General features: G+C 40.4%; 1 protein-coding gene across 4 annotated transcripts in view; it reads right to left on the bottom strand.

Annotated features, from left to right (window-relative positions):
* SNX25 (sorting nexin 25) overlaps nucleotides 1-13,319 on the bottom strand; it is a 91,024-nt gene that overhangs the window by 10,297 nt on the left and 67,408 nt on the right. For all 4 annotated transcript variants that reach the window (XM_064511046.1, XM_064511048.1, XM_064511045.1 and 1 more), the window contains exons 10-14: nucleotides 12,567-12,722; nucleotides 9,153-9,284; nucleotides 3,538-3,678; nucleotides 2,825-2,938; nucleotides 47-211 (exon numbers count right to left, since the gene is read on the bottom strand). In XM_064511046.1, coding sequence (XP_064367116.1) covers nucleotides 47-211; nucleotides 2,825-2,938; nucleotides 3,538-3,678; nucleotides 9,153-9,284; nucleotides 12,567-12,722 — 708 coding nt within the window. The remainder of the gene's footprint in view (nucleotides 1-46; nucleotides 212-2,824; nucleotides 2,939-3,537; nucleotides 3,679-9,152; nucleotides 9,285-12,566; nucleotides 12,723-13,319) is intronic.

Here is a 13,319-nt window from a genome sequence, read left to right as displayed (position 1 = left end):
TTGGATAAGTAACTGAATCTGGGAAGACTGCTTTTCTACCACTTACCTCTTGATGAGAAAACAAATCACCAGGAAGTCGTTCCAGAAATGATGAGAGCGAGAAAGATGACTTCTTTCCTTGCACATCAATAACTTTGAGGTGCTCTGGGGAAGGGCTCAAGAAGGCATAAAGTGCTTCGCTCTGACAGAGTCTTTCATCTGAGAGCAATTTCTACGAAAGAAAGATAATGATAGAAACGACACATCAATTAAATATTAGTTAAGGATAAGATGCATAGGCCATCCAAGAAAACTGATTAAGACACGGCTCAGAAGTAGAATGAGAAAAACAAAATCCATGTCTGACAAATACACCACAGCATGATAACTATACATCTCTCTATGCATTTTAGCAAACTACTAGGGTTTTTAATCTTATAACTTTCTTTTTAAATGAAAAAGTTCAACTTATAAGAAATTTGTTGTGAAGCATTGTTGTAGTTAAAAGTAGTTACAGAACTTATTTACTGCTCCTTAATTAGTCAAAGGTCAAATTAACTTACCAGTAGAGGGATGGTTACTAGCAGTCAGATTCCTATCAACTTCAGACACTGTAGGTAACTTTGGCATTTACAGTGTCAACTTTTATATCTGAGCTAGATGTTCTAGGCTCTCTTTTTGTCAATGGAGAGAAACACTCCCCGAGGCATGATTCATTTCTGTTTAGACATCTGCATTCGACTTCAGTTAAATGCACCCCAGAAGTGCCCGTCTGTCTGCATACAGAGATAAGGTATCAACAAAGAAGGCTGGAGAAATCCCATCCTCCAGGTCTGTGCCATGAACTTGGCATGTGCATGTGCACGCCATGAATTCAGCTCAACTGTCCCATGAGTTCTCTTAAGTTCATGCATCCCTGCCAAGAACAAATATGTACACACGGACCGCCTCGAGCTCTCACACTAGACTTCAGTGGGGTTACTGCCAAGCTGCTTCAGCAAACGGGACAGAACAAGCTGTTCTTTAAGAACACTTCTGGTAACAGTCCATGACCCAGAAGAAAAAACAGGTCCCTCGCCCATGGCCTCCTGCATGTGGGAGATGTGCAGAAAGCTCACTGTTCAAGTCAGGAGAAGCTGTTCCTAAACAGTCTGTTTTGCTTATGTCAGCATTCTTACTCAGAACATGGACAACCACAGGGATACAACCTTCAGGGAGCAAGGGGTATATGGCACTGTCAGGAACAGAAAGCAAAACATAAAAGAGAAAGGCAAAAAACCTGCCACCTACATTTTACGTATTTAGTGAAGGATAGTGACAGCACCAAAGGAAAAGCCATTAGATTCACAGTTACCTAAATATATTTTAATACATTTCTTTTTAGACTTTGTTTTTTGACATGACAGCCAGGTGGCAACCTGTCAAAGTTTGAAATCCTATTATCAATTTAAGAATACGCAGAGTTCATATTAAAAATGAAGGTGCTCTGTTACAGTTCAGCCACACTGTAGTTCTGAAAGATTCTAGATGAGCAATTATTTTACCCCGAGGGAAATATTCCTGACTTCCTTGTAGCCATGTTTGGCTATACTATAGCAAAAGAATAAAAGCTCTCTAGGGCGTAACACAATGCTTTTCATATTGACGAATATCTTCAACTACTTTTTTCTTAATTGTAACTTTTCTACTCTCCAGTGGCCTACTATCCACTGAATGCCTGACTCCACCAATGCACACGTAATTTAAGTAATCCATTTTAAAAAGCAGCCATATTGAATACAGGTTGACTACAATTTAAAAAAAAAAAAAAAAAAAAGCAAATACTGCATTTGTAAATTGTAGGTGTAAACCAAAGACTAGCTCATCTCCAGAAGCAAAGTTACACTTGCTCTTAAGAGTATCTTTTATTTTAAACAAATTAAATAATGAAGCTGTCCCCCTGAGGCTCTAGGTGTCCTAAAAACAGTAATCACACAACACATTCAATTAAATTTACACAAGTCTCAGCAGTATTAGCCTGGTTTGCAGTCTCCCAGCCAGGCAGAAGGCAAGCCACTTTTCCCTTCAGCCCGCAGGAGGCACAGATGCAGCTCTCTGCAGAGCGCCTCTCAAGCTCCCTGGTCACGCAGTAAATCTGGACTGCGTGGGGCCAAGAGGGAACATGCTCGGATGCCACTGACCGGCTTCCCACCAAACACCTTCCAAGAGTCTCTGCAGAGTGTAGCTAAAATGGGACAGGGGCAAGCTGTGTCTCAGATGAATCACGTGAAGCAAATCAAGGCTTTCAATCCTCCCTGACAGACCAGCTCCTAGCAGAGACCCCGGAATACGCATGCCATGTGGTCTTACCTGACAGAGAGCTCAATTTCATGAACAAGCTGCTTCCATCTACTCCAGCCTCAACAAGAGCTACACCCCTAAGAAAAAGACCTCCCCCTCCAAGCACACAGGCACCCTGAACAGCACGCTGTGGTGAATGGCATATCAGGGCTCCTTAGAAAAAGCAGGGGGGAAATGGCCCACGACTACCCGCTAGGACCCCACAGACGGAAAAAGTGTAGAGTGGCTGTTCAGAAACAGAGATTTGCAAAAAAACGTTATGGAAGGACCAATCATTTACAAATGGGAGGAAGAAGAGCGCAACTGCACCAGGATTCTCCAAACAGTGGCTGTAGAAATAGGATGAGATACACAGAAAGTGAGTCTTAGGAGTGAGCATGAAGCAATGTGTGCAATGAAAACAGCTGAGGATGTCAAATCTTTTTGGCACAAAAAAGGTGAACATACAGCTTATTTTTTAACTTCTGGTACTTTTACTATTACTCGACAATCTTTGTTTTCTTACCTGCAGAAAGTTATTAAGCTGGTTCTTGGACTTCTCCATGAATTTCTGATCCACAGATTTGAAGGGCAGCTTGCTGAGGGAAGGCAACTGAACTTTCTTTAACGACGGAAAACACTGTGTAGGAGAAAGAACAGCTTGCTTAGCAGTGGTTCCAGTCCAAAAGGGAAATAAAAGGACTTCTTTGTACTCTCTTCACCTTTCCCCTTTCAGCACCTTGACAAACACCCCTCCTTATCCACTATGGGCTGAGATATCTAAAACCTCTCCCTTCGAAACACCATCGTTATCTATTCTCTTTCAGACAGAAAGGTTACTGCAATCTAAAAAGAAACCCTCTCTTTCTGAGAGAGCTGTCATTTTTGACACATGCCCTGAAGCCAGAGACAAAATCTGGTATTTAAAACAGGCACACATGGCAGTACTGAGTGTACGTGATTTGGACACTGGTCAGTTCAGTAAAACATCCATTAGTAAGCAGGAAAAAAAATAATAGAAAAAGGTATTCACAAGATTTTATAACCATCTGGCAGAGGCCAGAAATATGTGGACAGAAAGCCAACTCTAAAAGGCTAAAAGCCAAAGTGCTGGTCTAAAAGCTGGTAATATTAATTTTCTCTGTCTTTCAGGGTTTTTTTTTCCCCTTCCAAATACTATATTGACATATTTTAGCACTTTACGTTTTCTCCCTCTCCCTCCCCAAAAGAGATTCATACCTCACTGAGTTTCCGGTGTAGACTCTGAAACTCACTGAGCTTCCTGGGAACAGTCCAGTTCTTAGTTTCAGCTCCACCAGCTTCTTGTAAACTCACCATGACAGAGTAACAGGGCACTTGTTCTCCATTCTCTTCTAAAACCTTGTGAAAAAAAGAGAAGGTGCATTACTTGGAAAGCAAAGAGCAGAATATTCAGGCTGCCAGGTGACTGGTGTACAAATTCAGTCTGTCGTTGTCCCGTGCTTTTTGTTGCTGTTTGATGGCTACACATAGAGCAATACCCTTAAGGGACTAAACTTTATCCACAGGGTTGTGTCAGTGCTGATTCAGTCCTCCAATTAGCCACCATTACACTTTACCAACAGCTTTGCAACACTGTCCATCAGCAATCACTTCTCTTTGACAGGTCTTCTTCAAACAGCTGTATTGCGTTATTTCAGTCTTCAAGGTACCTATCACACACCTTTCTGATTGCCTGTCAACACTTCAGCTCTGCTCTCCATTTTCTTGTCTGTTCTCCCTACTCTGCTTTCCCAGGGGCTGTCCCGCCACAGGAGCTGGGGCTGCCCGAGAGCCGCTTCTCCGTCACTGGGGTTTGAGCCTATTCGGCACACACACAACACCCAGCACCCTCCATGGTTTCTCAAGGGTCTCACAACCTTTGCAGATATCAGTGAACTGAGACACACAATAGCCAGAGGGAGTACAAGTGATCAACTGCATTTTGCAAAAGGGAGAACTATGGCAAAGAAAACTTGAATGATTTTCTTGAGACAACAGAAAGTCAGCAGCAGAGAGACCACTTTATTTCTCAATTTCCTAAGGTACCAACCATTTCATACTTATGTCCCAATGGTAACAGGTTTTTATTTACTTATTTATTTTAAGGAGACTGCTAAATAGATTATGAAAGGCAAGTAAGACAAACACACAAAATACATAGCTTTTTTTCTTATTAATTTTGTTTCTGTATAGCTCTCACACAGAAGTATCCTAAAGATAATGACCTTTTAAAACAGCATCCAGATCTTTAAAAACCTCATTTCTGTTAGGAGAGCATGCTGTTTTAAAAGGCACATTTTCAGTCTTTTTGAATACATCTATGGAGAACGAAAACTGAAAGCCAAACCCAAATCCCAAATGCTTGTTTTAATATACATGTAAATATCAGAAAGGTAATCACAGTGCACCTCTCTCACTCTACCATTTAAAGAGAAGAAATTTTTTAAGTTTTTCAGACTATTTTTAAAGGAAATTTGCCTAATCCAATTAGAAAAAGAAGAAACTTAAAAATTCCTAATGACAACACCTCTTATGAGACGTTTATAAAAGTCTGATAGCACTTAAAGCTAGTGACAGATAATTTGAAGAGTTGCTACATCATCATTGTGAAAGATATACAATTAAAATGTCTTCATATTTCACAGTTGCCCAGCTGCACAAGGAGACTACTATTCCTTGCAATGTACTCTTCCTAGAGCTGCTGCAGCAGCATCCAGAATACAGAGCACCAGTTTGAGCTTCTGAAAATATGCCTGGTTTCAAGCACAGCTATTTGGGGAACTGCCCTTCTCCTTTCCCTGCCAGACTGCTGCGAAAAGAGACGTTGAACAGAAGCCTCCAAAACGTACGTCAGAGGCACCTGGCACAGAGGGACTGGGAATTTCTGGGAAAGTCATTACCCTCTTTACCCCCAAGCAAGTTTGGATTTGTGTCTGTAGGTGACTTGCAAACATATTTTTGCAGTAATTTTTCAAACTGGGAGATCAAAGCTCAAAATGCTGCTTTAAATCATACTTACTATTCTGCATTACACATTCCTCCGCAGGGCAGAGACTTGCATGTGTGCAGGAACACCTAAACTGCAACTGTTGAGAGAGAGCCAACGCTTTGGAAACCGTCCCTACCTGTTACGTTAGTTATTCTGTCTTTCTCACCTTGAGGGATATTCTCAAAAAACTCCAGAAAAAACAAAAACCACACGCACGATCAATCTCGTTCTTTCTGAGTGCCATCCTAACCCTCTTCCATATTGGTACTGTCTTCCAGCTTTAATTCTTCGTTAATGCAAACTTAACATTTGTGCTCTGGTCATTAATGAAAACAATTAATTACAAGAGGCCTCAAGGCAGTCCCTTAATGCGGTACACCTTTTAGTGGGCTCTGTGCATATGCAAGAATCTAAGGGATGACGAGGTCAAGCATGCAGACTTTTTAAAATTTTTTTAGTAGAAACTGAAAAAGCATACCAGAGAAATGGAATCTGGTACTCTCTGGCTTTGCTTTGATGTTATTTTGAATTTTGTTTTCTGAGTGCGAAAATCCTGTGAGTGTCTCAGCCCCGATCTTTTCACAGCACTGGTTAAGAGCTCTCAGAATTAGCCCTTAACATTGGATTTCCACAATTCTCATCCTCAGTCCTTTCTTAGGCCCCTTCCTTTCAGGTTACACACTTACCTATGTGACCAGGAATCAGCCATCAAGTACCTAAGGTGGTTTCAGGCTGCTGCTGCTTTTTTTTTTTTTTTTTTTTTTTTTTTGCGCATTTGCAGGAACTTCACAGCCTCAAGACAGTGCAAGGATTATTTCAAAATTTATAGTCTACCAGCATGCCACAGATACCTAGTCCACAAAAGGCAAAGATTTATACCTACTCACTAGAAGGCACCAAGTACCACCCCGAAGCGGGTAGGACAGAGATGTGAATGAGGATGTTCAAATGGCTCCATACACTACTAAAAACTACAAGGAGTGCAGCAGAGGTGGGCACGTCCTACCAAAAAAGAGATGCTCACAACTAGAAACATACAACGGAGCACTGTAAAAACAAACAGGAAACAATTACTGTGAAATACTTTCCAGAAGAAGCGATAGCTATTAGCTACAGTAAGGAAAATGTAAACTAAACATTAGCAAAAACTGTAATAATGGTTCAAGTAAAGTAACCAGCTGCCAAGGAGAGCTGTTGAATCACCTCAGTTAGAGGCACTAAAGGCTGGTCTAGACATCCGTCAGGAACGATTAAATATTAACAGAAACTAGCCTTGTCATCATGCTGGTGAAAAGCTGTGTGACTCACCAGAAGCGCCTTCCCGGCGGAGCAGCTCTCTGAGCCTATCCACCCAAGCGGCGAAGGTACAAAATAGCGGCTAACCGGGCTGCAGCTTAAATTCCCTTTTAAATACAGAAGGTATACCTGGCGCACCTCTGCTTTTCTCAGTTTGCAGGAGGTTAACTTTCTTAACTCTCACTTAGCACACATGTCCTAAATTTTGATATACCTAAATGAGTAAGACAGGCTTTTTTCCCCACCTTATTCAAATCTATGAGCTCCATTCTCTGGAACTGAGACTTCCTCAAGCTGTTTGTTCCTACGGTCTTTTTTCCAGGCTCTGCAAATCAGCCAAAACATTTACATCTCCAAAACCAGTCTATCAGAAAAGTTAGTTACCACCCAACACCTACAGGTTATACCATTTGCATGGATTTTTCTTCCCCCCCCCCGCACAGCTAGATTCATTTAGATGAATCAAAACTCTAAAGACTGAAAGATGTAAGCTAAGACGCAGCACAAACTACATTTGGGGCACTGCATGTTTTTCGCAGGTCGTGAGTAAATGTAGATTTTATGCATTACCTACTTCCTGATTTAATAAATCAGTTTAAAAGGTCAATGATAGCTATTGCTCTTTCAGCTCCAATTCTATAGCAACATTTACTTTTACTAAGCTTCTCTGAAGAAAAAAAACAAACAAAAAACCCACATAGGGCCACCAAATTTTCCCCTCTGTAAATTCAGACTAAAAGTTAGGATTAGCAACAATGCATTCGCAGATTAACAAAACAAAAACAAAAACAACAACAAAAAAAACCAAGTCACCTACTTATGCCCCTTGAACTGATTCACTGCAACCAGATCATTCCTGAGCAATTAATTCACATGGAAAACTGCACCATTAGTGTTCTCTCCAGCCCACCCCTTGAAGCACAGGGCTGCAAGCAGCATAATTAATACAAGCCTACATTTAATTAACTGAGCCAGTATTTCTTAAGAATTACAGTTAAGACAGAAAATGATCACATATTTGAATCGTCTCCCAACCTCCCCGTCATTTAGCAGGGCACTAGCCAGAACCACCTACTCATTTAATAATAAAGGCAGTGCTGTATTGCAACCCTTATCAGAAAGCTGCTGTCCTCCAGTTTTGCTGCAGATGGTCTTGCTATTTTCAAAAACAGACTTTAAAAAGTTACGCACAATTTTTAAAGACAACTTAGGAGCCTGACTGCTTTAAACTGTTTTTTGAGAGAGTTATCATTAGTTTGGAGCAGCTCAAACAATAACCAAATAAATTCAAAAGCACTTCTTTCCCTCCCTGCCCTCCAAGGAGAATTTCCTCGAAGAAACTACTTATACTTACTTTAAGGAACATTTTCTTAATAGCAGAGGAAGAGAATCCATTAGAGATACTATTAGCCTTTGATTCTTTGAAGTGTATAGTCACGATGATCATTTAGGTATGGTGCGAACCTCCAGTCGCTACATAACACAAGCATCTGTTGGGCTCCCTTCTGGACAGTTGTTAATAGGAAGCTATGAGATGCAAGGAGCCACTACTAGTACTTTTGACAGTGGTCTCCATTAGGCATTAACTTTTTTATTTCCAGCTGGGCAACAACATTTAACATGGGATGGATATTATCACTGACATGTACCTTTAACGTACACATGAGTATTCATAATATTCAGAGTACTTAACTTCTCCATTTAATATGAAACAAACCTATATACAGAAGAATAAAGACAAACTGGAGGATTTATGAATCCTTTTAAAATTCAGGCATTGAAGTCTGGCATGGAGTAAAGTCTTTATATATAATCTCTCCATTACCAGTTTTGACAGGTACCATGCTATGTTGCCTTTATGAGGAATTCTTACCATCCTATCAACAAATACCATGACTTTATTTATTTATTTATTTTTGGCCAACAAGCAAATGCACAGGTTGTACTGTCCACAACACATTCATTGTACAATTTTCTGCCTATGCCCAAACCGAAGAACAAAACAAAACCACAAAGGGAAAAAAAACCCCTGGCTTCTTCTGTGACTTGCTCACAAATTTAAAGCACTTTCCTCAAAGTCTGGGTATTCCAGTCCCTTGAAACTACACTGCCATTGAACATCATAATAACAACCGCAGCAGGTGTAAATACTGCATCTTGCAGGCATACCAGACAGACAGCTGTGCCCAAGTATGACAGCACGGTAATATAACAAGACACTGCTCTGACTGTGCTCACTGAGGAAAAATAATGTCCCTCAGAGAGCACAGTACTATATCCAATGTCAAAATCTCTGCAGGCATATACAGATATTTTTTGTAACTCTAACAACGGAGTCTGAAAACTAGAACTTTCATATATGTGCTATAGCAGAGACTGGGGGAAAGAGAGGGATTTGGAAGAGGTTAACTTTTTTCCTCAGGTAAACACAGAATTATACACAGTGTACACAAAGGTATATGGAAAGTATATACAGATTTTTTTTTTTCTTCTTTTCACACTGGAAGTTTGAACTGACCCAGAAGGTAAAACCCTGGGAGAAACACACCTCGCCTGAGACTATGAAGGCTTTCCACATGCCAAGATTCTCACACCACCAGTCCGTTCTTGCAATGTGCAACTGAAGGTCACTGTGCTCTCTCTCCATCAAAGTAATTTCATCCTTCAACTTGGAAACAATCTGCAGAGGAAAATTTATCAGTTACAATTGCCAAGAAAAAGCTTGTAACATGCCTACTGGTGTCTTTGAGGACAATATTCAGAAAGGGGAAAAGGTACAAAAGAAGAGTGGGAAAGGAGAACAATCAGAAAAAAGTAAGAGAATTCATGCTGTCTTTTATAGACTTCCAGAATATATAGTAAAATTAAATGTCAGCCTGCAATACTAAAATAAAAAACAATATGGAGAGACATGCTACTATCATGCTTCAGGGAAAAAAAAGGTATTTTAGACAGAATTAAATATTATGCACATATATTATGTGTTTTATATAGACTTGAAATGCCAGTTACTGAAGGCATTACTGAAGGTAATTTTTTCTTACTTTTTTCTCCCCTTTCAGAGATATGTGATGTGACTGAAGAACCTGGTAATAGATTTCATTTCTTGGAACTTAACTCTGTTAACAATCTTTCAAGAAGCTACCATTTAATTCATTACAGCTTTGGAAAGGGGATGATTTATTACTGTGGAAAGCACACGTTGAAAAAGTAGTTCTAAATAAGACATAGCTTACAGTCATAATCTCATAAAGGAGAAATAGTGTATCCTATAGCATCAGCAAAAAAAATAAGTGAACATGCACACTACCAGAAAACAATACAACAGGAGAATGTGGAAGCATACATAAAATGTATCATTAGAAAAGCAGTGAAAGAAACTGATACTTTTAAAAAACATGCTATACTTCACAGTCAAATCTATGAATCTTTGTTGTAAAACTTGCATCAGAAATGGTGCATCCTCGCAGAAGCTCTTAAAGAGCTACAGTAATTTGGGGGGGATAGCTGTCATGCAGATAATCTTTCATCTTACAAGAGACAAATCTAACACTTTCTTCTAGCATTTATCTAATCTCAGAATAGATTTTTATTATTATTATTGCTTACATACAGATTGCTTTGCAGTCAACCTACTCTGATTCCTATAACTGGCATGCAGGAACAGTGTGCAATGAATTAATACAGAAGAACTTGCAAGGTTTCATCATAAGTAAATAGCTGTTATAAAGGAAATACTGAAGCTTTATAGCACTGCTGGCTGCATTTTATTATTCTGCTTCAAAGACACAGGCATTTTCGAAGACAAAAAAATATTTTAGGAGCAAAAATATATGGGGAATAACACCACTCTAGAAGGGATGTGCTTTTTCCCCCCCAAAAAATTAGGTAGGGAATAGAGATACAGGGTGTAAATGGAGTATAAATACTTACTATTGCTCAAGAACATAAGGGAACATGGACGTGCTATATCCATGTGAATATAACAACATAAGTGTTTAGTAGTATTTTTGATATCAAAGAAAAAAATTTAAAACCGTAACTGTACAAAAACAAATGGTATGGCCTAACTCTCACATACACAAGCATGCACTTTTGCTCAGTGCTTACACAGCACTTGTAATTCTTTTTGCCTGTAGTGCAATTTTTAACTTAAAGCCTAGCTCTAGATTTGCTAAAGTAAGTTTTATGTTCACTGCTGGTACAGACTCACTGCAAATAACAAAGATCTGAACAAGTTAACATAAAATCCCTCCATCTTCCACATAATTTCTAGGAGAGATAGAAGCATTTTTTAATTCAACCTAGTCACATTTAATTTCAATAATTATATTACACAATGTGGTTCAAAAATAAGATTTAGCCAGCACCAGAAAGTGCTCTGGGTGGGAAGCGTTGAGGTATTGCCTTGCTGCCGAGGATGGCAAGAAGAAACACAGGAAGGATGCAGCCCCTGTGTGTTTGCAGCGGTCCACCTCTGCACTCACACACCAGACATGCGCGCTGGAAGTGGCACCTTTCCGATGCATCCCCAAAGATGATCAAGCTGTCTCATGTGGCAGGGGGCCTTGTACACACGAGGGCACTGCCCGGGGCGGCTTGTCATCTTTTCACATCCTCTTGGCTGCTCTTCATATTCCACAGAGAGAAATGAAATGAAAGATTTCTCCCTACAGAGCCTTTTCATTTAGAGCTACCAGTATTGCACATACAAGTGAAGTGAGCAGATTTCTCTCGTGCGACTGGCATGGCTTACCTAGTGCTACGAGCCAGTTAAGGATTTACATACATGTTTTATACGGGTCTCACGGAAAAAGCATTTCAAAAAGAAAACAAGCAAGCCAGGAATAGGCTGAGATTAACAAAGTTAATGCAAAAGGTGCATCACATTCCCCTGGTTGCTGGCAGAAGGAGATGCGTACAGGATGGAGGGTGCGAAGCTGGCCGTGCTGATCTAAAACACCACTGGCCCCAGCTTGCTCTTAGAGGTAACCACCCCTGGAGCGGGGCAGCGGTGAATGAGTGGGGTGCCTACTGCTATTCGCAGACCAGCGCCTTCGCACTAATGCTGAATGAAGGCAAGTGTTACAAAGAACCTAGATCCTGAGCAGGGGACAAATGCTCAAGTGCATTTTTACCCTCCCTAGCAGGATGCCACGCTAGGGAGATGCCCGGGCTGCTTGTCTGCCCCACCAGCTTTCCATCAATTGCAAACAATCTTACAACACCCAAAAAGCTTGACCGAATTGTATCTGAACAACAGTCCTCAGAAGCAGGGCAAACAAGCTTCCCGAGCCAAAGCCAAATCCCTTCTGCCTGAATGTGTTCTTAGACTGCCCAACTGTTGCACTCTGTAAAGAGAAAATAGGATGTATTTCTGGTCCAAGGCCAGAAAACCGAAGTTTCACATCCCTCAGAATTTCTACAGTCTGATTAAAGACTGTCTGAAGACTTCTCTTAGCTCCTTATAAAGGAAGCCAGCCGCTCGCAGAAACATTTTTTGCCTTTATTTAAGCGAACCGGGTGCGGAGATGAGGGAATTGTGCTGCGTGTGCTCAGAGCCGGCAGAGGGAGCAGAAGACAACGAGCACATCCCCATGTGGCAGTGCTGCCGCTGCAACGGGGATGCAACAGAGCCAGCTGCCCCGAAACCCGCCAGGTACAGGTCAGCAGAGAGGCAAGGAAGAAATACTATTTGTCACCTACAAAGCAGCAAGAGTAGCAGGGAAGAGGTCGTTATTCTATTTGTGTTGCTTTGTTTGTCATAATGTTTGCAATTTTAGTGACAGCAGCTTCAAAAAATAGAGGGGGAAAAAACCCCCCAGCAGTTATCAGCTAGCTCTGATTTCCCTTAGATGGCAGGCTGGTTGAAAGAGAATTTGGCCTGTCCAGGAAGGGCCTGAAATGCCTGGACATGACACAAACACACAAAATAAAAACAGACTGAAAACAAAGGTACTACCTTTTTGTCGGGTTTTGGTGAACTACACAGGGAACTTAGAGCCTGTTTCTTGTACTCCAGCTTGTCATTTAGCTGGCGAAGTTTATTTACAGCGTAACTGGCCTGCTCATTAATTCTCGTGCTGCATTCTTCACTAGCTTCTTCACAACCTTGGCTCTAGAAATAGAAAATAGGAGTGATTGCATTACTAATGCAAAAAAAAATTTTTTTGTTTGCTCCAAATGCATTTTATGTGCAAGAACACTTATTCTTGATATAGACAAAAACCTAAGAATAAAGGCTTATTATTATAGCACATGCTAATGGATATTCCAACCAACAGATCCAACAGGAAACACAGAGTTAAAAAGGCAGACAATCTCATTCTCAGTTACGCTACAGCTCTGTAACAACTCTTGCCAATTGTGCAAAATAACCTTCAAGTTAAGACATTAGTTAAAATGAGAGTAAGAATCAAAGTTTATTTTAAAAGTAAACAATAGTTAAGTAGTTGTGACTGATATTCAGAACTAGATAAAAAGCAAATACTGCAGCCCTGAGCTGGGAGATTACAAGAAAAGGGGAAAAAATAAAACCACAGTTTTAACAAATAGTCCCGCCTCCCACGAGCCCTCACAAAACAGATGCATCAGCCTTCAGATCGATTTAAACCAAATTCTTCCTCTTCATAAACAGATTTTACTGCTCTTTTTAGAAGTGTTAATAAAAAATGTGTTAAAAGCACATGTGTTACCCTGAATTCATAAATCACTT

The sequence above is a fragment of the Dromaius novaehollandiae genome, chromosome 4 (assembly GCF_036370855.1).
Source record: "Dromaius novaehollandiae isolate bDroNov1 chromosome 4, bDroNov1.hap1, whole genome shotgun sequence".
Classification (NCBI taxonomy): domain Eukaryota; kingdom Metazoa; phylum Chordata; class Aves; order Casuariiformes; family Dromaiidae; genus Dromaius; species Dromaius novaehollandiae.
This window is presented reverse-complemented; position numbering and strand designations above follow the sequence as displayed.